Source organism: Hemiscyllium ocellatum, chromosome 36 (genome assembly GCF_020745735.1).
Source record: "Hemiscyllium ocellatum isolate sHemOce1 chromosome 36, sHemOce1.pat.X.cur, whole genome shotgun sequence".
In the NCBI taxonomy this organism is placed as follows: Eukaryota; Metazoa; Chordata; class Chondrichthyes; order Orectolobiformes; family Hemiscylliidae; genus Hemiscyllium; species Hemiscyllium ocellatum.
Window position 1 is genome coordinate 6577543 of NC_083436.1, and position 24141 is coordinate 6601683.

At 38.6% G+C, this 24141-nt stretch overlaps 1 protein-coding gene across 8 annotated transcripts in view; it reads left to right on the forward strand.

Moving 5' to 3' along the window:
* Nucleotides 1-24141, forward strand: part of rapgef2b (Rap guanine nucleotide exchange factor 2b) — a 393772-nt gene that overhangs the window by 331409 nt on the left and 38222 nt on the right. For 6 of the 8 annotated variants that reach the window (XM_060851735.1, XM_060851738.1, XM_060851739.1 and 3 more), the window contains 7 exons: nt 3152-3275; nt 8254-8277; nt 9330-9553; nt 12087-12269; nt 12521-12673; nt 18283-18517; nt 23535-24109. In XM_060851735.1, the coding sequence (XP_060707718.1) occupies nt 3152-3275; nt 8254-8277; nt 9330-9553; nt 12087-12269; nt 12521-12673; nt 18283-18517; nt 23535-24109 (1518 nt within the window). Of the gene's footprint in view, nt 1-3151; nt 3276-8253; nt 8278-9329; nt 9554-12086; nt 12270-12520; nt 12674-15585; nt 15703-18282; nt 18518-23534; nt 24110-24141 lie in introns of all 8 variants that reach the window. The other 2 variants (XM_060851743.1, XM_060851737.1) reach the window with 2 other exon arrangements.

Consider the following 24141-nt stretch of genomic DNA (forward strand, 5'->3'; position numbering starts at 1 on the left):
TCCTGTAAACACTTAACAAATGCCTCTGCATCTAAGCCTTTAACACTATGGCAGTCCCAGTCTTTGTTGAGAAGGGTAAAATCCCCTACCATTACCACTGTATTTTTTTTAGATTACTTGCAGTGTGGAAACAGGCCCTTCGACCCAACAAGTCCACACCGGCCCGCCGAAACGCAACCCACCCAACAGATAACAGATCTCCTTATAAATTTGTTTCTCAATTTCCCACTGATTGTTGGGGAGTCTATAAAGTATTCCCAATAAGATGATCATCCCATTTTTATTTCTCAGTTCTACCTAAATAACATCCCTGGATGTATTCCAAAGGATATCCTCCCTAAGTACAGCCGTAATATTAACCATTATCAAAAAGACTACTCCCCCTCCTCTCTTGCAAACCCCACCCCACCCCCCAAGTCAACCTTTGAAAGTTCTTCACTCCTATTATTAAAATTTCCCTTATTCCAATTAAGAGCTTTAACTTTCATGGAAGGTTTTTCTTTTTCATAACATTTTAAAATTAATATAGTTGTGATCACCAGTCCCAAAGTCTCCCCCTACTAACACTTCCGTCATTTGCCCTGCTTTATTTCTCAAGAGGAGGTCAAGTTTTGCTCCTTCTCTAGTAGGTGCATTTATATATCAGTAAAGATTTTTTTCTTAAATTATCCAAGCCTTTAACACAATGGCAGTCCCAGTCAATGTTTGGAAAATTAAAATCTCCTACTACTACAACCCAATTATTCTTAAATATATCAAGCTGTCTCTACATATTTGTTCCTTGACTTGTCTCTGACTATTGGGAGGGCCTAAAGTATAGTCCCATCAAGATGATCATCCATTTCTTATTTCTAATATCACTCAAATAGTTTCACTGGACAATCCCTCAGAAATATCCTGTCTAATTGTAATGTTTTCCTTCATCAAAAGTACCACACCTCACCTATCTTGCCTCTCTTTCTAGACTTCCTATAACATCGGCACCGTGGCTCAATGGTTAGCACTGCTGCCTCTCAGTGCCAGGGAGCCGGATTCAATTCCAGCCTTTGGCGACTCTGTGTGTGGAATTTGCACGTTCTCCCCCTGTCTGCGTGGGTTTCCTCCCTGTGCTCCGGTTTCCTGCCACAATCCAAAAGATGTGCGGGTTAGGTGAATTGGCCCATAGTGTTCAGGGCCAATTAGGTTCAGGGTATAGGTTAAGTGCATTAGTCGGGGGTAAATGCAGGTTAGGGGATTGGGTGTGGGTGAGTTACTCTTCGGAGGATTGGTGTGGACTTGTTGGGCCAAATGGCTGTTTCCACACTGTAAGGATTCTATGTAAAACCCAAAACATTTGAGCTGCCCGTTCTGTCCTTCCCTCAGCCAAATTAGCTATGATGTCCCAGTGTCATGTTCCCAAACATGACCTGAATTCATCAGCTAATAAGACTCCTTGCACGGAAGTAAGTGCAGTTTAATTCTTCAGTGTTACCTTGCTCTCTGGCTTGCTCTTATCTGCCTTTTCTAATTAACTTGCTTTTTTTTTGATTCAGAACCATCCTCATCTGTCCTTCTATTTACAATTCTACCTACGACAACAACAGCAAGATGTCTATATAAAATAATAAACAACAAAGGAAAAAGTTATGAATATTATTGAATATTGTTGAATTATTGAATAGGTAAAATGGGAAAGACAAGATGTTTTGGCCAAACATGAATTCGACCTATACATATAAGTATACACGGTAATCCTAACCCATTCAACCTTTTCTCGTGCATCAGTCCTGCCAAGCCAGGAATTAGTCTGGTAAACCTTCACTGCACTTCCTCCACAGCAAGAACATCCTTCCTCAGATAAGGAGATCAAAACTACATGTAAACTTCCTCGTGTGGTCTCACCAAAGCCCTAGATAATTGCAGTAAGTCATCTCTGCACCAGTAATCAAATTCTCTTGCTATCAAGGCCAATATACCAGTCACCCTCACCGCCAGCTGCACCTGAATGCTTATCTTCAGTGACTTGTGTACGAGGATACTTGTTGCACATTTCCGCCTCTCAATTTATAGTCATTCAGATAACGCGTTCTTTCTAACTTTGCTCTCAACATGGATAATGTCACATTTATCCACATTATACTGCATCTTGCTCATTCACTCACCTTACTCAAATCACACTGAAGAATTTCTGCTTCATCCTCACAACTCGCGCTCCCAACTCGCTTTGTGCCATCTGCAAATTTGGAGATAGTATGTTTAGCTCTCTCATCCAAAACATTAGTGTATATATTGTGAATAGCTGGCATGCTAGCACTGATCTCTGAGGTATCCCAATAATCACTCCCTGCCTTTTGGACAAAGATCCTTTTATTTGCCCTCGTTTCCTGTGTGTCAGCCAGTTCTCTATCCATCTCAATACGCTGCCTCTAGTTCCATGGGCTTTAATTCAATTTTCTCAACTCTTATGTGGGTCTTTATCGCAAGCCTTCTGAAAATCCAAATAAACCACGTTTACAGTTTCCCTCCTATCAACTGCACGAGTCTCTTCCTTGAAGAATTTCAGTAAATTTGTTAAACATGACTTCCCTTTTGTATATTAATGCTAACTCTGTCCAATTCTGTCCTTGTTTTCCACATGCTCAGCTGTTGAATCTTTTAAAATGGACTCCACCATTTTCCCACTACTGACGTCAGGTTATCTGATCTATAATTTCCCATTTTCTCTCTACTTTCTCTTTTCAAATAATTAACAATTGTAGTGATACAGTTACAGGTATTATAAGCCTGAAGAAGGGCTTATGCCCGAAGCGTCGATTCCCCTGTTCCTTGGATGCTGCCTGACCTGCTGCGCTTTTCCAGAAACACATTTTTCAGCTCTGATCTCCAGAATCTGCAGTTCTCATTTTCTCAAAGTCTACGGTATCCTTACTACTGACTACTAATAATTGTCTTGATTTATGGTCAGTGCCAACATCCACCTATCAGCATTGCTGGTGTTGAAATCAAAATACGTCTGGTATGTTAACCTATTCCTTCTCAGAACATTAAATCATTGAGGTTCCTTGTTTTGGTCTCAATTGTCACCTGAGTTTTCTGGAAGCCAAATAGAGGTGTTAATATAGAGAAGACTGTCTCACTCCTTGTCAGGAGTAATTTTAATTTTCTTCCATAGGGAACGATTCCAAGGTGGACGGTCTTGTGAATTTTGAAAAATTACGAATGATTGCAAAAGAAATTCGTCATGTTGGCCGTATGGCTTCAGTTAATATGGATCCTGCTGTTATGTTCAGGACGAGGTTAGTGTTATCTGTTCACAGAATACTCAAATGTACAGTGATTTAATCTGAGTCAATTAAAATTATTTATCATGGAGAACAAAATGTCGTCTTAGGATTGGTTATGGATAAAAAATGTTTTTCGTTCTTAAAAGAACAAGCGCAGTTTGGTTTCTATTCAGAAGCTGCAGCAATAGTGCTCTTAGAAAACATGCTTTTCATTGAAGTAACCTAAAGTACTAAGAATTGCATAATCTAACAAGCAAAGACATGTTATTTTATCATTATTGCTTTAATTATTTTAATGTTGCATATCTGTTGTATACAACATTTCATCATAGTGATTTTATGAAATGTTTCTTTTTCCTTCTGTTGTGCAATGGATTTAATGTGGTGTAGAAGACTTGCATTTGAAAGTATTGAGCAGTAACTAAATTAATGCATTAAGTCGTTGCTGTTCGTTCTTATAAGTGAAGTTATGTACATTCCTGCATTTCACGTTTGTACTCTTGGTTTTTACAAAATCTGAAACTCTGAATTTGTATACTAACCAAAAAAAATGCTGTTTTATCTTGTGCAAACAAACCTACACAAAATGTATGCACTCCTATTTCCAGTAAAGTTTCTCATGGATGCTTCTTTCAATATAAAGTGTGGTTAAAATATGTACAAGTGAATCATCAAGGAATTTTATGTAAGACAATAAGACATAGGAGCTGAATTAGGCCATGCAGCTAATTGGGTCTGTTTCATCATTTGCTCACGTCTAATATGTTTCTCAATCTCATTCTCCTGCCTTCTCCACATAACCCTTGACCCCCTCACCATTCAATAATCTATCTCTGTGTTAAATATACTCAATGAATTGGCCCCCATAGCCCTCTGTGGCAATTAGTTCCACAGATTAGACACATATTGGTGAATAAATTCATCTTCATCTCAGTTCTACAGAAATCTACCCTTGAAATTGTGCCCTTGGATCCTTGTATCTCCTAGGAAACATCTTATCTATCTTCACCCGATTCAGGCCTTTCTGTATTCTGTTAAGTTTCAACCAGATCCCTCTCCTCCTCTAAGCTCCATTAAGTACAGACCCAGGGCCCTTAACTGCTCCTCGTCCCCAGAATCATTCTTGTAAACATCCTTTGGACCCCTCCAATGCCAGCACATTGTTCATTAGATAATGAAAGGTCTAACTCTGCAAACAATATTCCAAATGTGGTCTGACCAGAGCCTTATACAGCCACAGCAGCACATCCCTACTCTTGTATTCTAGCCCTCTTGAAATGAATGCTAACATTTGCATTTGCATTTGCCTTCCTAACTGCCAACTGAACCTGCATGTTAATCTTAAGAGAATCCTGAACTAGGACTCCCAAGTTCCTTAGTTGTTCTGATTTCCTAAGCCGTTCCCCATTTAGAAAGTAGTCTTCACATCTATTCTTCCTACCAAAGTGCATAACCTCACACTTTCCTGCATTGTATTCTGTCTGCCACTTCTTTGCCCATTCTCTTCGCCTGTTCAAGTCTTTCTACAACTACTTGCTTTCTCAAAACTGCCTGTCCCTCCATGCACCTGCAGACATAGCAACAATGCCCTCAGTTCCTTCGTCCACATTGTTAATGTGTAACATGAATAGTTGTCATCCCAAACAGACCCTGCAGGACTCCACTAATAACTAGCTACCACCCTGGAAAAATACCCCTTTTATTGTCAGGCTTGACATCGCCTTGACTCAGCATTATTAATCACATACTTTTGAGTATTCTGCAATCTCTCCTTACTAATGGACTCTCAAATCTTATCAACAACCAAGATCAGGCTTAATGGCCTGTAGTTTCCTGTCTTCTGCCTTTATCCCTTAAACAGAAGTTTAGCCTTTTTCCAATCCTCTGGAACCCTACTAAATTCAGTGATTCCTGAAAGATTGCCACTAAGGCCTCCACAATCTCCTCTGCCATTTCCTTCAAAACACTGGGGTGTCATCCAGCTGGTCTGGGTGATTTATCCGCCCTCCGACTTTTCAGCTTCCCCTGCAGCTTCTCATTAGTGATGACTATGATATTCACCTCTGCCCCCTGACTCTCTTGAAGTTCTGGCATGGTGCTGGCATCCACTGTGAAAATTGATGCAATGTACATATTCAGTTTCTCTGCCATTTCTTTGTTCCCCATTACTACTTCTCCAGCCTCATTTTCCAGTGTCAACTCTTGCCTCTCTTACCTTGTATTTTTCTAAAAAAAGTTTTTGCAATCTTCATTTATATTACTAGCTAGTTTTCATTTTCTCCCCCTTGATTATTGTAATGGTCCCTTTCTTTACGTTGCTTTTTCTATCTGCAGATTTATTTTCTTCCCATATTGTAACTAATGTTAGGAGGCCTGTACAGAGCTCCCATTCGAGTCTTTTCTTCTTTGCAATTCATCAGCTCTAAGCACACAGATTCTACACCTTCTGATGCTATATCCCTTTCTATTGATTTAATTTTATTTCTTACTAATAAGGCAACATTTTCCCCTCTGCCTGCCTGTCCTTTCAATAGGACACGTATCCTTGGATATTTAGACTCCGATCTAGTCTTTGTGCAGCCATGCCTCTGTGTTACCAACAACATCATTCCTGCCAATTTCAATCTGTGCTACTCAGTACTCTGTTTTGTATACTGCTTGCATTTAAGTACAACACCCACAGCCTTGCGTTGACTGGCCCCCTTATCATAGTTATCCCCTTATCTACAATGCCTGAAGTTACTTTCCTGAGCCTGTCTATACTTTCTGGTCTGTCACTTGTTCTGGAAACTTTAAGAATCTCCACTGAGCACACCCCCTACCGCTTTAACTTTGTCCATAATTTTCCATGCAGCTGAATCCATCCACCCCCACTCTTTAGTTCGAGCCCAATCCATAGCCCTAGTTGTACAATTTGCCAGGTCTCTGGTCCCAGCATGATGCTGCTGGATCCTGTCCCATCAGACAGCTCCTTACTTCCTAGTACCGGTGCCTCTGAATTCAAACGTGTTTTACTCACGTCAATCTTTGAGCCATCTGTTTATCTCTTTACTCTTGTTGACCTTGTGCTAATTTGTTCATGGCTCAGGTAGTAATCTGGAAATTTTTACTTTTCTGGTTCTGCTTTTCAATTTAGGCCCTCGTCGCTCATGTTCTCTCAGCAGAACTTCTGTCCACCCATATTGTTGGTACCTACGTGGACCATGACAACCCCTCCCACTCCAAGTTCCTCCACAGCCCAGTTGAGATATCTTGAACCCAGGCACCAGGCACTCTATCCTGGCCACAGAACAGTATCTGTTCTCCTGACTATATTATCCCCAATTATGATAACATTTCCCTTTTCTGTCCCCTCTTGAATTGCTCCCTGTACCATGATGCTTCAGCATACCTCCTTGATATCTCTACCTGCCCCACTCATAGTCACACCTTCCTAACCATTGACCAAATTCAAGGAAGTTAGATTAAGAGGTGTGACTGCCTCTTCAAACACAGCATTCAAGTAATTCTTTCCCCTCCCTAATATGTCAGTATTCAAAGCCGGGTTTCCTCACAGTGCAAATGTGGTCACTGTGAACCACAGTGGTCTCCACCTGCACTCTCATCGCCTGGCCTGGTATCTCTATTTTAATTACTTAGTTCTTCATTTAATTTTTAAATGTCTTGAACATTATAGTTTGTAGCCTTTAGTATTTCCCTTACTTACCTTCAATCTGAAAATAACCTATTACAGATAGAAAAATTAGTAGCTGTCACCAACTGTTGAACTTACAGTTCACCTGTGATGCCACTCTTGTGCGCTCCCCTAATCACAGACTTCAATTTATCTTTTTTTAAAAAAAAAATTACAAACCAAGAGCCAAAAAACGCATGCAAAAAGCACCTCTTCCCCTCTGCATCAAGTTTCCACGTTGCCTCTAAAACCCCTGAACTAGAGAGTCGCTTGAGCTGTATCTCACTCTGGAAATAATCTCTCCTTCCCGACTATGCAAAGTTTACTGTTCCAAGCAAATGTAGCAAACTAATGTACAATGTTTTAGAAAAAGTAAAATATATCTGCTTTCAGATGAGCAATAAGGCTGTTCCTTGTGTTTCTTAGGAATTGTTCTCATTATTGCAGTGACATGATCACATAGCAATATAAACCAGAAAGTTTAATGTTGTGGTTGTCAGTAAGCCTTGTACATTTAGTTACTATTGATGTGGAATTTCCCATTAATAGATGAAATTTTAAATGCATTTAGTCCAAACTTAAGTCAAAATGAGAATCATTAGTTGTGCTGTATTGCAACAAATATTTTATTTGCTGCACAAATATGACTGTACAAATTGAACAAATATTGACATCAAATTTAAGAATAGATTTTCAACTTGTTACCAGGACAGAAATGAATATAGGCAGTTTCTCTAATGGGCCATTTTAGTTTGGATTAGCAACTTAAAAACTTAATCCCTTGGTGGAAACCGTTGAAGCTATAGTCTGCATTACTGCAAAAGTACATTACTTATAAAGAATTATAGTATACATAACATAGGAATAAGCCATCAATCAACTGATATGTTGAGATAATGTCTGGTATGTCTTTAAGATTCAGTCCAGGTTTTGTGATGGTTCTGTCCATTCTAATTATTAGATGTTCTTTTCCTATTAACGTATAATTATCCATACCATAATTAGAATATCTTCTGTATTTGTCTTTATAGAGAACAATGACAAAAGATAATTTCATACTCACCCTCAGTTTTTCAGTAGTAACGTATTAAAAGCTTTGTGAAGTACTTTCTATAGTGATGACAGTTACTGTACTGGATTGAAGAATGTTTGTATTTAAGACTCTTGTTTATAGTCAGTTTGTGTTGTGATGACTGTTATGTCCCTTGGCTTCTGTTACTGCATGTCTGAGATCTTGTCTTTTCTGTCTGAGCTTGTGATCTTTCTCTGTCTTTCTTCCTAAATCCACGCTTCAATATTCATGGCTCTCAATTACAGGAAGAAGAAATGGAGAAGTCTGGGGTAAGTGGTGTTTAGTAGGCACCAAGGACATTTTTTGCCATTTTTCACTTTCCATCTCTGTGCTCCCTATTATGCTTTGACATTTTTTCAGTTTAACCCTTTTGTGCTCTGGCATCATTGTTGGATGATCTTTATCTACTCACATAAATCTGTTCTAACATTGCTTAGGCTACTAAGAGACTTTAGAAATGGTAGCCCCAGTCCCTTAAAATTACATAATGATGGTTTAAAATTAAGTGTAATCTTTTTAATACAGGGAAAGAATGACTGTATGAGATAAATATTTTAAATATAAAAATAAGGATTAAGGTGGAAGTCATAAGTCTGTTGACAGTTATATATTGTACAATAGCTCGAGTGTCAAGGAAGAATTTTTGAAATCTCAGCTTTATCCAAAAGTTAGTAAATGCTTCGATTGGGCGTTTTTGATCTTACATAGAAGAAAGTGTTCTTTGAGTGCTCCGCTTTCCTCCCACAGTCCAAACGAAGTGTGCAGGTTAGGTGAATTGACCATGCTAAATTGCCCGTAGTGTTAGGTGAAGGGGTAAATGTAAGGGAATGGGTCTGGGTGGGTTGCTCTTCAGAGGGTCGGTGTAGACTTGTTGGGTCAAAGGGCCTGTTTCCACATTGTAAGTAATCTAATCTAATAAACAGCACGTATCGCCCTATTGATCATCAAATGGTAAAGAATAATATTGAGACTACTTTTGTTTTTAGTATTGCTGTTTAACATCAGTCCTGCATGAGCTTTGACTCCTGCTTCGACTCTTTTACTGAAGTAGTAGCATCTTCTCAACTAGTAGGCAGACATGCATATAGTGGCTAAAGTTTGTTATCAACTTGGAGCAGAACAGGATTATCTGCAGGATAGCTCCTGGTTTTAATTTTCCTTTCCCTGTTCATTTCTTTTTCTGTCTGACTTACTGGAATGAGGCATGTGTTATTTTAAGCTTGAACAAGACTTACTCTCAATCTGACAAAGGCTTTGCATGTCTCAGTCTTCGACTTTCCATGCTGAAACAAGTGGCATTTCTCTCTCTCCGTTGTGGCAGGTCGCTTAGCCAGGGCAGCACAAATGCTGCTGTGCTAGATGTGGTGCAATCAGGGGGACACAAAAAACGGGTACGGCGCAGCTCATTTCTCAATGCCAAGAAACTCTATGAAGATGCACAAATGGCTCGAAAAGTAAAACAATACCTTGCAAACCTAGATCTGGATATGGATGAAGAAAATCTCCAGGCACTTTCACTACAGTGTGAACCAAGCACCAATACATGTAAGTCATAGATATTTTTGTAAGTTAGTTTTTTATACTCTTGGACAAAATATGAATTTATTTGCATTTCATTAACAAGCAGAGAAACCAGTGTTTATAATTATATTTTGTATTACAATAAATAATTTATTTACAGTAGTGGGAAATGTTAAATTAACATTTTGAAATATTTTATTAAAATATCAGTATTCTTGAGTTTCAATAAATCGGTTCTGCTATAACGCATATTTCTTCGTGAATTGGCTTTAACGCGATTGAAAAATTAATATTGTTATTTGTACAATGTGAACCTTCCATACGTGTTTTGGCTATATTGCACTTCCAGTCCCATTAGTTTCGATAGTGCAGCTATTGTGTGATTTCTTATAATGAGAGATCGCACAAGAACGGAACTATCGCGTTATATCAGAATCGACTGCATTATGTTTTATCACAAAAGATTTTTTAAAATATAGTTTCATGCATAATTAAGATTATGCACACAGTAGGATTCAAAACCTCCTTGTGCAGTAACATATGGATTTATAGCATATTTGTAACAATCCTTCTCAGACAGTGAATGGCTAGGAAACCAGATGCCAGTTGTGAAGTTAAACTTAGATAGGGATAATCACCAACATGATGGCTCGCTGATCCGTAATGCTTTTGGCATATCATGCTTACAAAACTAACAGTATTACAGAATCTAAAGTAGCTTGCAGGTTCAAGGTGTAAGGAAGTTTGAACTCTTTATCCCTTAGATGACCAAGAAATTTCCAAGACATTTCCTCTTGAGGAGACTGTGGATTTGGCTTGTATCCAGAGTAAAGCAGATTTTATATGCTTTAGGAAAGGAATTGGTGTAGCATTTGATCATTTCCCATTTTATCATCCTCTCAGCATTGATTATTGATTAATAGTGCTTCAACATCAGTACTCAGATTTGCAAGCTTCAACAATTTCATCTCGAGTCCTTTGATTATTTGTATCATCTAATAAATCTAAAAGTTGCCCGAAACCCAATAGAACAGCTGTACAGATGATGGATAAATTAATCAAAGGTTAATTGGATGAGAATTAGTTGCATAAGAATGGGGAGCTAGTATTCAGTAGTATGTTATTTTGTGATTAATGGAAATAAAATTCTCACTAAATGTTTAGACTTGGATTGTGTTATATACTAAAATGTAACTTCAGTAGTACCCCCGTACACGTAGGGGATACATTCCAGGACCTACTGCAGAATCCCAAAACCGTAGATAGGAGCGAACCCATTTATTTAAATGGGAAACATACCCTCCTGACAGCCTCCTGGTCCCTGGTGCTAGAACGTTCCCTATAATATGCTCAGGCCATGGTAAACCATGGGTAACTGAAACCGTGGAAAATGATTCTGCAGATACAGGGGTCACCCGGCACTTAAATAATGGTGGCATTGTAAAGTTTTGGAACATGCCATCCGCCCTGTTTTCTGAAAATGATCCTTATACCGAGAGTGAAGGATGAAATTGCAGTGTGGACATGGATTGCTTCTTTAACAAAGAGGAATTAAGGTATGCCTCGTACTTAAGTTAGCATATAAATGCTAGCTAAAAAGCAATGCTTTTTTTCAGAATTGGACCCTAATTATTTGAACAGTGATGTAAGTTTGGATAGATTGTTAGCTTTCATAGATAAAATTGATTAAAGACATCGTTTATTGAATGTTTGAGATGTGGTCAAATGTTTGGTAATTTGATAAGGCTGAGAATAGTACTGGAATTTGATTGATTATATGCAAGACTGCAGAAATTTCATTTGGAAATTTGTCAATCTGTGCTAGCCTTTAAGTTTTGGCCTTTGCTAAAGTATCAAATATGGATATAATCCTAATTTTGATGTGGGTTAAATTTGCAGATTAATATTGTTTGAACAAGTGTTAGAAGCACTTAAAAAAAAATTCTTAGGGTGGTGTTCCTTTCCCTCAGTCCTCACAGCATAAAGGGGAGAATAAACAAAATGAAAGAAAATATGAATAAATTGGTGATGTTACTGAGGTACTGGTTGCAGGCAACAATGCAAAAGGAGAATTGTGATCAGTAGAAATGAGGACAGAAATGCTCTTGATAATTTTGAGAAGCAAAGAGAATTCAGCATTTACACTAGAAGAATGAGTCCAGAAATACTCAGGGTCTAGTTAATCTATATTTCACGTGCAATTCAAAGTGTCTTATGCTAGGAATCAAACAGTGTAATTAGGTATTCAAAACTAAACATGCAAAGGAAGATTTGGAGAACGAATATAGAGATACGGATCAAAGAAAGAGACATTATATTGGCCACAAAAAGTTTCAGCCTGAATCATGATTATGTTAGTGGCAGAGACTTTCAGTTGGACAGTATCAGTCAGTGCATGCATGTTTACAATGTGAAACGGACCGACTTAAATGCTACCTAATATATCTGAGTAATAATAATCGGGACAAAGTTAAGGAATTTGAGAGCTCCATCAGTTTTAGATTTTGATGGGTCAATGTAATATGTACATTGTCTTTTTTTCTTCTTTGACATCTAGTACCCAAAAACACGGGTGAAAAGAAAGTGGGAAAACTTTCAGATACATCTCCTGTTGCTCCAAGATCAGGAGTGCAAAACCAGAAGCAACAACAGCAAAAAGTAAATCAGGCTCTCCAGGTCCCAGCTGTATCGTTGTATCCATCACGCAAGAAAGTGCAAGTTAAAGACCTCCCTCCATTTGGTAATAATATTTCTGAAAATAATTTGCTGCAATGCTTTGATCTGAGTGTTTACTATTTCCCTTCTATGAAATGTGCATGAAAAATAATCTTTTTGAAGTGTCCGTTCAATACAATTACATGTGTTTTGTTATTGGAATTTGAAAAGTTCCAACAGCTTTCTTCTATAATTGTTCAACATTATTTTTCTTTCTATGTATTGAAATTAAAAGGTTACTTCAACTATATTACTCCTTTAATTTCTGTTATTAAGGTACACATTCTCCTCAAGCTTTGAAAAAAATTCTGTCCTTGTCCGAAGAAGCAAATTTGGATCGGAATAAAAAGCAGGCAGAAGATACTTTATCAAACACTTCATCTCAGTTGTCGTCTCCTCCCACATCTCCTCAGACTTCACCAAGGAAAGGTAGCATCTGAGAAAACAAAGCACATCCCAGAATGGGCCCATTTTCAACTTGTGCCAGGCATTTTATTTATGTGGCACAGGCACTAATGTGATCTCAGATTTTCAGTCTATTACAAGCATGTTTTTATTTGCTTTCCCATTTGCTCAAGGCATATCGTCTCTGTAGGTATTCATGTATTCTGTGTACTTATCATGTGTTGAAAGATGCCTGGGGCTGGATTTTCAATCAGGGATCATGAACCAAAGAAGGAGGTTGGTTTTGGACCTCCACCCTACACAGCATACTTTAGGCATGGGGATTTTCAAATCTCAGCCGATTAAAAACCAAGGAGTTGGATTGCCGTCCAAGTAGGGCGGCAGGCAAGCTGAGACTGTCAGAGTACCATTGAGTCCCTCCAGAATTAAATTAATCACGTCCATCAAGGTTTGCCACAGCCAATCTGAACATTAGAGACTGCAACAGACAACAAACATAAGTTTATTTTGATGTTTTAAAAATCCACGGCTAATCTTAAAGTGGTAACTCCTCCAGCAGCTCTCAGTGGCCGCTACTATGGCCCAGCTGCCATTATAGGTTTAAAGAGGACATACACCAAATGTGGGTTGCCCACAATGCTGAAGGGAAATCCATGATACTGTTAATTATAATTAACAATAATTGCCTTCCATTTACTACATACTGTTTCCCAGTGAGCCAATCCAACCATGAATTTTCCTTGCTCAAAATCACTGTGTGGGAATTGTGGTAGCATACTGGCCTGATGCAGGTAGTGCCAAATTGTGCATCCCATGCCTCTGCTTTGAATATTTTACTGTTTTAAAAATCCAGCCAATGTATCTTGCTAGTTTTAAGTTGCCAAATACTGTCTTGCTCAATGTAGAAACGATCTTCTCATAGGAACTTGCATTAGACCTGTTAATATTGACTGTGGTATAACAAATGTTGTAAGATACATTTTCACATTCCTTTTAATATCTAATGCGGCTCCAGGTGTTTTTATTTGATGTGATAGCATAAATGATTCTCCATTCCCCCATTTTCCATAAAACTGGTTTAAATTACTACAGCTTATGTAAATTTTTCAACAATAATTTCCCCCCCCCCAGTAAATCACAACTTGCCACAGACCAAACAATTGCAATTTAAATAGAAATGTTATAAAATTAAAGTCGGAGTAGTGGACAATTTGGAAGAACGTTACAGGTTGCAGGGGGACTTGGATAAACTGTAGAACTGGGCTGAGAGGTGGCAAATGGAGTTTAATGCAGCTAAATGTGAGGTGATGCACTTTGGGAAGAATAACAGGAAGGCAGAGTGCTGGGTCAGTGGAAAGATTCTTGGTAGTGTGGATGTGCAAAGGGATCTTTGGAGTCCATGTACATAGATCCCTGTAAGTTGCCACCCAGGTTAATAATGCTGTTAAGAAGACCTACAGTATGTTAGGTTTCATTCGTAGAGGGATTGAATTCTGGAGCTGCAACATCATGCTGCAACCAAACAAAACACTAGTGCAGCCACACTTAGAATATTGTGTACAGTTCTGGTCCCCATATTTTGGGAAAGATGTGGAAGCATTGGAAAAGGAGCAGAGGAGATTTAACAGGATGTTGCCTGGTCTGGAGGGAAGGTCTTATGAGGAAAAGCTGAAAGAAGAAGACTTAAGAAGGGATTTGATAGAGACATGCAAGATGATCAGAGGATTAGATAGGGTAGACAGTGGAAGTCTTTTTCCTAGGATGATGACATCAGTTTGTATGAGGGGAGGGGCATAACTACAAATTGAGGGGGTGATAGATTTAAGACATGTCAGAGGCAGGTTCTTTACACAGAGAGTGGTAAGGCATGGAATGCCCTACCTGCCAATGTAGTTAACTCAGCCACATTAGGGAGATTTAAACAATCCTTGGATAAGCACGTGGGTTGAAGGGCCTTTTCTGTGCTGCATTGTTCTGTTATATTTGGTGTACTTGGTAGCTCAGGTCTTCTAATGCATAATGCTTTTGTGAGTCTCTGTGTTTAAATATTTTGTCACCATTGCTGCATTTATTAATAACTGCTTAGGTAACTAATATAGTAATAGAGTCTAGTGTTTTACAATTGTCAGGTGATTTTTTTTTATTCGATCAATGGGTTCTGCATGGAAGGATTTGATATGTCCTTGATTGGATCTGTCACTGGTGCACAAAATGCATTGTTAACAGAGATTAGTTTTCTTGTGGAGACTGAGGCTATTTTGGCTAATCTAAGAAAATGGTCTGGACTGCTTCCATCATGGGGAAGGAAAAGTGAAATGAATCTGTTTTTTAACCAGATTTGAAGAATTCTGACCTCTTCCAACCAATGTCCACTATAATAAAGGCAGTGATTATATGTTATTCGATTATGGATTATTGTTGAAATACTCCCAATAATTAGGAGCTTAGATAATTATGAAATTGAGTGTATAGAGCAATGTTTATTTCATAATTTTTTGAATAGATTGAGTAAACCTTTGTCACATCTTTCAGTTTAAGATCAGTGTTAATGGCAGTGCACAGATAACAACCAGTATGATCAGTATTTTGCAGTAGATTTTCACCTACGTCAGAATTTGACTGTTTGCTGTATTGTGAATTTGCCAGTTGAATTTGAGTACATAGCCTATCTATTTTGTAAAAGCTTGGAATAATTGTCTTTGTACAGATATATAGTATTATTGATAAGTTTCTGGAATTTTTTGAATGGAAGAGAGAAAAAAATGAGCTTTCTGCCATCTGATTATTTCCGACTAAAGTCCTAAAGAACTTACTCTTAGTCAGATTGACTTCACTGAAAAAGGTTGTTTGGACAAATAAGAGCCTGGTTCTGTTCAAAGAAGATAAGTGAGTGTCAGATTTGATTTCTAAATTGGTTTTTTCATCCTGTTTGTCAGGTGGCAGTAAGCTGAGATCTCATGGCTCCAGACAGTCGGACCTATCAGGCTCTTCATCCTCTCTTGGAAGTGAAAACAGTAACAAGAATAACAATGCACCACGGACCTATGGGATAGGTGGGGTTGTTGTGTAAAGAAAACTGTAACAGACTGACTGGGGAGGGGGGTTGTTGTGGAGGGGTGGTCAGCAGCCTCAGGGCAAAAGCATGAGATGAGGACCAACTGTCATTTTCAAGCAAGCATTCTAATTAGCTAAGATACTTATAATGGCTTCATAATATTGATAAGCAACTATAATTGCTTTAAAATTGCAGTATCCATTTTGGACATGTATTTGAGGAACAAGGTGGTAAGCCAGAGAAACAAAAGGAAATTAAAACTCGTAATATGTTGAACAATGATAGGTGATTTTCAGAAGCTGTGTGCATTGACAGAAAGGAAAATGGTCACATAAGAGATATGAGACTTTGCAGCATTTGTTTTAAAACTGGGTTTGTATCCTTCTACAATTAGGACACAATTGTTCTATATTTATTTTTATAATTTGTTGTTTTTACCGATCTATCTGGGAAATAAACACATCTCTGTAAAAGACCTGAGCTACAACAATCAACAGGAAGGGGATTAATTTGTATATAAATCAAAATAATGTTTTTTCAAAGCCCAAATGATTGTGGTGCTGAAAAAGAAAGTTGAATAGTTTAATGTTTTGTGTCAGATACTGCAATAGGTTGAGCAGGTAATATTTCCAATTGGCCGTCATTGATTTTAGTAATAACATAATCACTGGTCCATATGAGCAGATTATGAAGTAATAGAAAGAGCTGCATGAAATGTTTTGGAATACATGCAGTGAGTAATCTCATTAAGAACTAAATCTCTCATTAATCTTGATTTAATGCAGTCTGCTCAGTTGGAAGCATGGAAAACTGGCTCAATTAAGCAAAGGAGGTCTGCTTAAGCTTACCAGCAGTAGCAAGACTTAGCCCCCCCATCCCCTAATTTAGGTAGGTGGGCAAAAGGAGCCAAGGTTTGTGTTCCTATAAACACACTGACTGCAATGATTCAAGAATGCAGATTGCCACCACTTTTTTTTAAAAAGGAAATGAGGGGTGGGCCATTAATGCCCACGTCCCACGAGTGAACTGAAAAATAAGGCAGAATCTAGATGCTGGCAATGGAATGCTAAATATGCTAATTAGCGAGCAAATAGCATCCATTATCTGTGAACCAAACACAATGTAGTGATGGTTCAGAGTTTAAAGAGGAGTTCCATAGCAAACACTGTTGACTTTGCCTATCGTATCTGGAGTGTGTCTCTTGTGCTAAGGCACTCTGGCCAATTGAGAGAACCAGCATTTTTCAAGGAACACAGCCACTGAAAGTACATCCCTTCTCTTGCCACCAGGCCACTGCAGCCTCCATCCTGCCAGTGTTTGACTTTGCTCTGGAATCCGATGATGATTCTGAGCTTCTAATGGGCATAGTGTCACCAAAAGCTTCCTCACACTGGTGACAATGACAATCTGCTGATCTCTGGTAGCTATCAGAGGTCAGGATCGCCACTGCCAAGGATCTCAATTGTAAGTTTGGCCTGACAGTCGCCACCTAAGTGTATTAAGTAATTTGATTCAGTCCCTGAGTAACCAGTGGGTATTCTCTACTAGTTTTTCAATCATTGGGTGAGAAGCCCATTAGCACAGCAAAATTCCAGTTACTGAGTGCCCACTTCTGCAGTGTTATATGTGTGAATGACTTTCAAAATTCAGCCCCCATCAAGGCAGTGCAGTGCTTCATGAAACCATTGTCATGGTTACAGTGCAAACAAAGAGTAATGGGCTTGGCCTGTCTGTGATAGAACAGGCATTTTCTCTTCGGATGTTTATGCATATTCCTTTGTTTATTCATATTCTAATTGAATCTGTTCCATCACACACTCGGGCAGGTTTTTAAAAAAATTAACTACGTATGCTGGGCTCTTATAAGCAACTGAATTTTTTCTTCTGTCCCATCACTAAACCAACTGTGGTTTTTCATCTATTTAACATCAGTAGTAAATAGTCCATGTTTTCCAGTTGATAGTTTACATGTAAAGCCTGCTAAGGACAGACAAGTATTTTACAAAGAGCAATGTTGATGTGCTATATCTGGTCAATTATTACTTTACCTTGTACCTTTTAGCTTATGAAAGACTCCCTGTTAATTAACATGTTAGGTATTCTGTAGTTTCCACATTTGTTATAATGTTTAATTGGCATTTTCTGATTTAAATTTTATACCCATTTGAGAATCCCAATGTTCTGTAATGCACCTAATGTCAACGTTTTAGCACAATAGTTTTTTTTTAAGCCAGTTTCTCAGTATTCAGAATACATAAGATTGGCATATATTTGATAAAGTTCTGATCTGTAGCAGGAGTTCCTATACTGAAGCCTTTGCTGAATTTACCTTTTGTAACAAAGTAGATGTTTATCAGTCTGAACAGCATTGTTTTCCCTTTGTTGTCTGTCACTCCATGTTCTGAAGGTTTCCCTCGCTATGTTGAATCTGTTTTGATCTATATTAGTCCAACCTTAATTAGTACAGTGGATACAAGCCAATACTTTAATCCCAACTAAATTCAGACCATTTTTCCATCAAGCTCTTCTATGCTTAGAATTATGACTAGGTAATTCAATTTTTTTTTCTATTTTCCAGATTTTGCTTTAGCACCAAGTGCAACAGCAGATAATTTTTCAGATTCTGGTCACAGTGAAATCTCTTCCCGCTCGAGCATTGTCAGCAATTCTTCCTTCGACTCAGTATCTGCCAGCCTTCATGATGACCGTCGACAACGACATTCTGTCAGTGTAATAGATTCAAATTTAGGCTTGGGAGTTGAAAGAAGACTGGAAAAACGATCCGCAGTTGACCTAGATCAATACTGTATAAGGTTAGAACAAATTTTGTTTTTCAGAGAGTTAACTGATGTGCTGCATTTACAGAAAGCTTGATGATTTTGTGCTTGCTCCATTTGAGTCTAATTCTGCATCACTTAGTTTCTTACTAGGTCATTAAGTAGGTGATTTGCTATAGGTGAAACAATGCAATCTGTGTGCCCTGTGACGTTTAGGTTCAACATGCAAGAAACATTGTCTATGTGAATAGTGGAACTTCATTTAGTGTCAGTCTGGAAGGCTTGTATTTATATTTAAAACATTGATAGAATCCTTACAGTGTGGAAACAGGCCCTTTGGACCAACAAGTCCACACCAGCATGTGTATTAATAAATGAGACTGAGACTGTAGATGGGAGCAGGAGAAATGGAGAATAATGGGCAGGGAAAGATGCAGGAGGAGATGGAGAATAATCATATGGTTGGGGAGAAATAGGAACAATGGAGGGATTTGGAGGAAACTGGAAGTAACAGAACAGCCAGTGATGATGGGGAGTAAGAGGAATCAAAGTCCCAGGTCTCATTCATTCTCCACCCTTACCCTAACCACAGCACCAGCTCCATCCATTCTCCATCTTATGCACGTTTCAGATTGAGCACATGTGCATAATTCACCCACAATTGCAATATCAGCAAATTGTGATGTTGACAGGGGTGCGAGTGCAGGGAGGAGTAATTGAGAAAGGTAGTGAGAATGCCCAAACCAAAAGGCAAAGAGAATGCTAATGATAATAAGGGAGAGATATCTGTTCTAGCAAGACACAAATCCTTTCTTCAGAGCAAATCCTTGCAAAGAAAGCTTTTGGAGTGTTGCAAATTTGAGTAGAACATGATGCTCGTGGTCTAAAGTTGTCAATTTCAGTGTTGGGTCCTGAAGCCTAAGTGCCAAGTGGAAAAATGAGGTGCTGTGCCTCCACTTTGTGTTTGACTTCACTGGAACACTGTTGCAGGCAAGCATGGAAATGTTAGCATAAGAGTAAGATGGCATCTTGAAATGGCAAGTGACTAGAAAGTTGGGCTTATTTTTAAGGACCGAGTGAAGGTATTACACAAACTGATTATCAGTCTGCATTTGGTCTCTCCAGTGTAGAGGATATTGTTTTGTGAGCAGTGAATATATTTGACTGGACTGAAAGACTGCTTCATCCGGAAGATGTGTTTGGGATCTTGGACAATGAGAAGGAAAAGAAAAAATGGCAAAGTTTGCACCTTCTGCAATTACATGGAGGAAGGTGTGTCAAAGTAAAGAGGTGTGAAGAGTAGCAGTTTGAGTGGACCAGGGTGCCACAAAAGGAGGTGAGGGCAAGATGCCTTTGATTGTGACATCCTGCTGGAGGTAGCAGGAATGACAGAGGATGATTCTTTAAATGCAAAGGTTGGTGGAGTGAAACCTCCAGGGGCAACTTATCATTTTGGATGTAGATTTGCTTGCTGAGGTGGAAGGTTCATTTTCAGACGTTTTGTTATCATACTCGCTAATATCTTCTATGAGCCTCCAGATGAAGCTCTGGATGGGCTTCATCGGAGGCTCACTGAAGATGTTACCTAGTGTGGTGACAAAACGTCTGAAAATGAACCTTCCACCTCGGGGAGCAAACCTATATCCAGAACCTTAACCTGAGCTACAAATCTTCTCAAAACTTGCTACCTTGTTGTTTCGCTGGGAACAAGGTCAAGCGTGAGGCAGACATACAGGAAATGAATCAGACAATACAGTGCTCAGAAGGAAAAATCAATGAACCCTTGAAAGTGGCACTTACTGGTCCAATTAGTCTTGAACGTTTCAAAGTGGGGTTCCAGAAGATCCAGAATGTTCATTTCCATATGTTTTCTTTACTTTTTTTAAAACTCTGGGTGGATGTGATCTTTTTATACCTATATCTTTGAATATTGAGGCATGCATTGCTCTTGCTCAAAGCTAAAAGACATGATTTAAGGTCAGAGGAGAAAGATTGAAAAGGGACCTGAGGGGCACCTTTTTCACACTGGTTATATGTGGAATGAACTGCCAGAAGAAATGGTAGATGCAGGTACATTTGCAACATTTAAAAGAATTTTGGACATGTACTTGAATAAGAAAGGTTTAGAGGGGTATGGGACTAGTTTAGTTTGGGAAACTTGATCGGCATGGACAAGTTGGACCAGATTCTGCTTCCTTGCTGTATAATTGTGATTCTATGATTTTGCACCTTGAATCCAGCAACCACAATCGCATTTTTTTAACAATTGTATCGGAGAATTAGTGAACTCCATTTTGTAAATGCAATAAAAGATCTAATTAGTATGAAATTATCAAGGGCTTCTTGTATTTAATTTCAGCTGAAACATATATACAAAAGAAAATACTGTGGATGAAATGAAAAATGCTGGCCTGACAGATTATCTCAAACAGAAATATTAAGTCTGTTTCTCTCAATAGATGCTGCCTGAGCAGTAGAATATTTCCACTTTCTTTTTGTATAGACTGGCACACAACCTAAACTAGCTTCCAAGATATTTATGAATTGATCCAACCTTATTTCTTATTGACCTCCAGACCCCAGTTAGCATTGTTCAGCATTCAAGTCCCTTCATCTTTCTCTCTTTCCTTTCCCAGCACCTGTGGTTTGAGTGTATGTGTGGTAGCTAATTTTGCAGAAGATACCAAGATAAATAGGACACTAAGTTCAAGTTGTCTAGAGGTGATGGTGTTTGCAAAAGGATATAGATAAGTTAAGTGAGTGGTCAAGAACTTGGTTGAATTATATACCTGTCATGTGGGAAAATGTGCACTAATCCACTTTGTGTGGAAGAATAAGAAAGCAGTATTTAAATTGTGATTGCAGAACTTGGTACAGAGAATTGCTGCACAATTGATTAGAACATTGTATCTATATAACAATGTGGTAAATGGTGAGGAAGATAGCCTTCGACTACAAGAGAATATAGACAGGCTGGACAGATTGGTTAATCAGGGACAAATGGAATTCAATCTGGATAAATGTGAGGTGATGCACTTGGGCATGACAAACAATGCAAGGGGTGACCTGGTGAATGGTATGAAAATAACAAGGATTAGAGGGACCTTTAGATGACCGATCCCTCGTCAAAGGTGAATAAAATGGTTAAGTATATGGTATATTTACCTCTATTAGCCAAGGCACACAGTTTAAGAGTAGGGAGGTTATCCTGGAACTGCATAAAATGTGCAATTAATATATTGAGTACACTTCTGGAATCCACATTATAGAAGAGATGTAATAGTTTGGAGAGACCACAGGAGGTTTACCAGAAGCTACTTAGGCTGAAGAATTTCCGCTATGAAGAAAGATTGGACAGGCTGGAGTTGTTTTCCTTCGAGCAGAGGAGATCGAGAGGGGACATGATTGAGATAGGAAAAATTGAGGGCATGAATAAGGTAAACAGGAAGAAGATTTTTCTTCTTGATGAAAGGATCAATATCCAGGGGACCTGGATTTAAAATAAGTGACCAGGTTTATAGGAGATGTGAGGAAAATCTTTTTTCAACCAAAGGGTGGTTGGAATCTGGAATTTACTGCCTGTAAGGGTGATAGGGGCAGAAGCCTTCATAACATTTAAGAAGCATTTAATGTGCACTTGCAGTGCCGAAACATATAAAGTCGGGGGGACAAATGCTGCAATTAGAATAGTTAGGCAGTTATTTTTGACTGGTGCAGATGTGTTGGGCCAGAGGGATCTCTGACTCTGTAGGGAAAGTGAATAGAAAGTCAATTGTAATGTTCGCATTTATTGGAAGGAGAATGGAATATAGAAAAAGATATTTTTTGTACGGGACATTTGTGAGACCATATCGAGAATATTATGTACAGTTTTGCTCTCCTTACTTGAAAATGATATAATAATATTTGAAGCAGGTCGGAGGATATTCACTCAGTTTGTTTAGAGTTTAGAAGTTTGAGAGGTCATATCATTGAAGATACTGAGGAGGTTAGATAGGGTGAATGCCAGAAGGATGTTTCTGCTGTGGGGGAAGCCAAAACCAAGGGACACGGTTTAAGATTAAGAAGTTCTTCCTTTTAAGTCACAGGTAAGAAGATATTTTCCTCTGATAGTCATTAATCTGGGGAATTCTCTTCCACAGAAAACAATGGACACTACATCTTTGAAGTTATTCAAAGCAGAGTTAGATATTTAATAGACCAACAGATTTGAGAGTTATGGGGGGACAGACAGAAAAGTGACATTGAAATCAGATCAGCCATGATCATCATCAGTTGCAGAGAAGTCCAAAAGAGTGAATGGCCTGTTCCTGTTTCAGAATCCTGTATTCCTTTGAGTTAGGTATGAAAGCCTGTAATTTTAGAATTATGATCTGAATATCTCCCTCCATTCTTGATGTTGATGCTACTATAGTAATTGAAGTTTAATCAGGAGCTATGTGATTATTTCTTTCTATTATTGAACACTCTAAAATTTGATAAAAGCAAAATATTGTGAATGCAGGGAATCTGAGCTAAAACACTAAACTCAATCTGAAAAGCCCTTGAGAAAGTTACATCTTGTTGAATGAAGCTTAATTGGGTCTTTAATAATATGCTCAGTAATAATTACCAATGGGCTGTTCCTCTGGATCTGAAAAGTTAATTTCATAAATCTGGAGCTTCAATTTTTTTTATGACTCTCAAAATATACAATTCTGATTAGAATGATTCATTTTAAGGTATATTATGATATCTTAATCCATACACGTGCTGCAAGCTTTATATTGCTTCCTGTAAAGGATAATTGGCACTTTTAAATTCCTGGTTCACAGTCTGAGACAATTCTCCGATGTTATTGGCTAATGACTCTGGTCGGTTATTTCTTTTACTGGATGATGGACAGTATCACCAGAACTAAATTAATGTTAAGAAAGATTAAATTTTTTCCATAGCTAGGCCTTTTTAGACTATTTTCCACATAGTCAGTGGCAAATGATGTCACTGTTCTGCTGACCAAAAAGTGTGGGCCTTTTTTTTGCCAATAATTAAATCAATGCTTTCTCTTGTTTAGTAATTACACTCCAACATGCACTGAGAGCAGAGGAAGTCTGTATGCAGGAGAGGTAGTGCTGTCATCACCGAGTATGGAGGAGTTAACCCAGGACCAGGGAGACCGAACTTCTCTTGATGCAGCAGACAGCGGTCGAGGAAGCTGGACTTCTTGTTCAAGCGGATCTCACGATAACATCCAAACAATTCAACATCAGAAAAGTTGGGAGACGCTCAGTAGTTTGGGGAATCTTCATTATGAGAGCTCTGCTGAGGGAACAGGACTAACAACTATGTGGGCTTTGGGTAGCCAAACGGATCGAACCAAATTCTCTGAACATGGCACAAAATTGATCAGGCAGAACCAGCATAGAGACGGCATTGATCATGCTCAGTCCAGAAATAGTTGGGCATCAACAACAGGCTATTGGGCAGATGATTCTGAAGGTGACACTGGAACAATAAAACGGAGAGGTGGAAAGGACGTAGCTGTTGACTCTGAAGGAAGCAGTACAGCGTTAGCTACAGATGATCCAAAGCAGAATGTTAGACCTTCTCACATAGCAGTGTCTTCATCAACAGCGAAAGGTCTCATTGGTAAGTGTTGCACAGAATATGTAACAGAAATA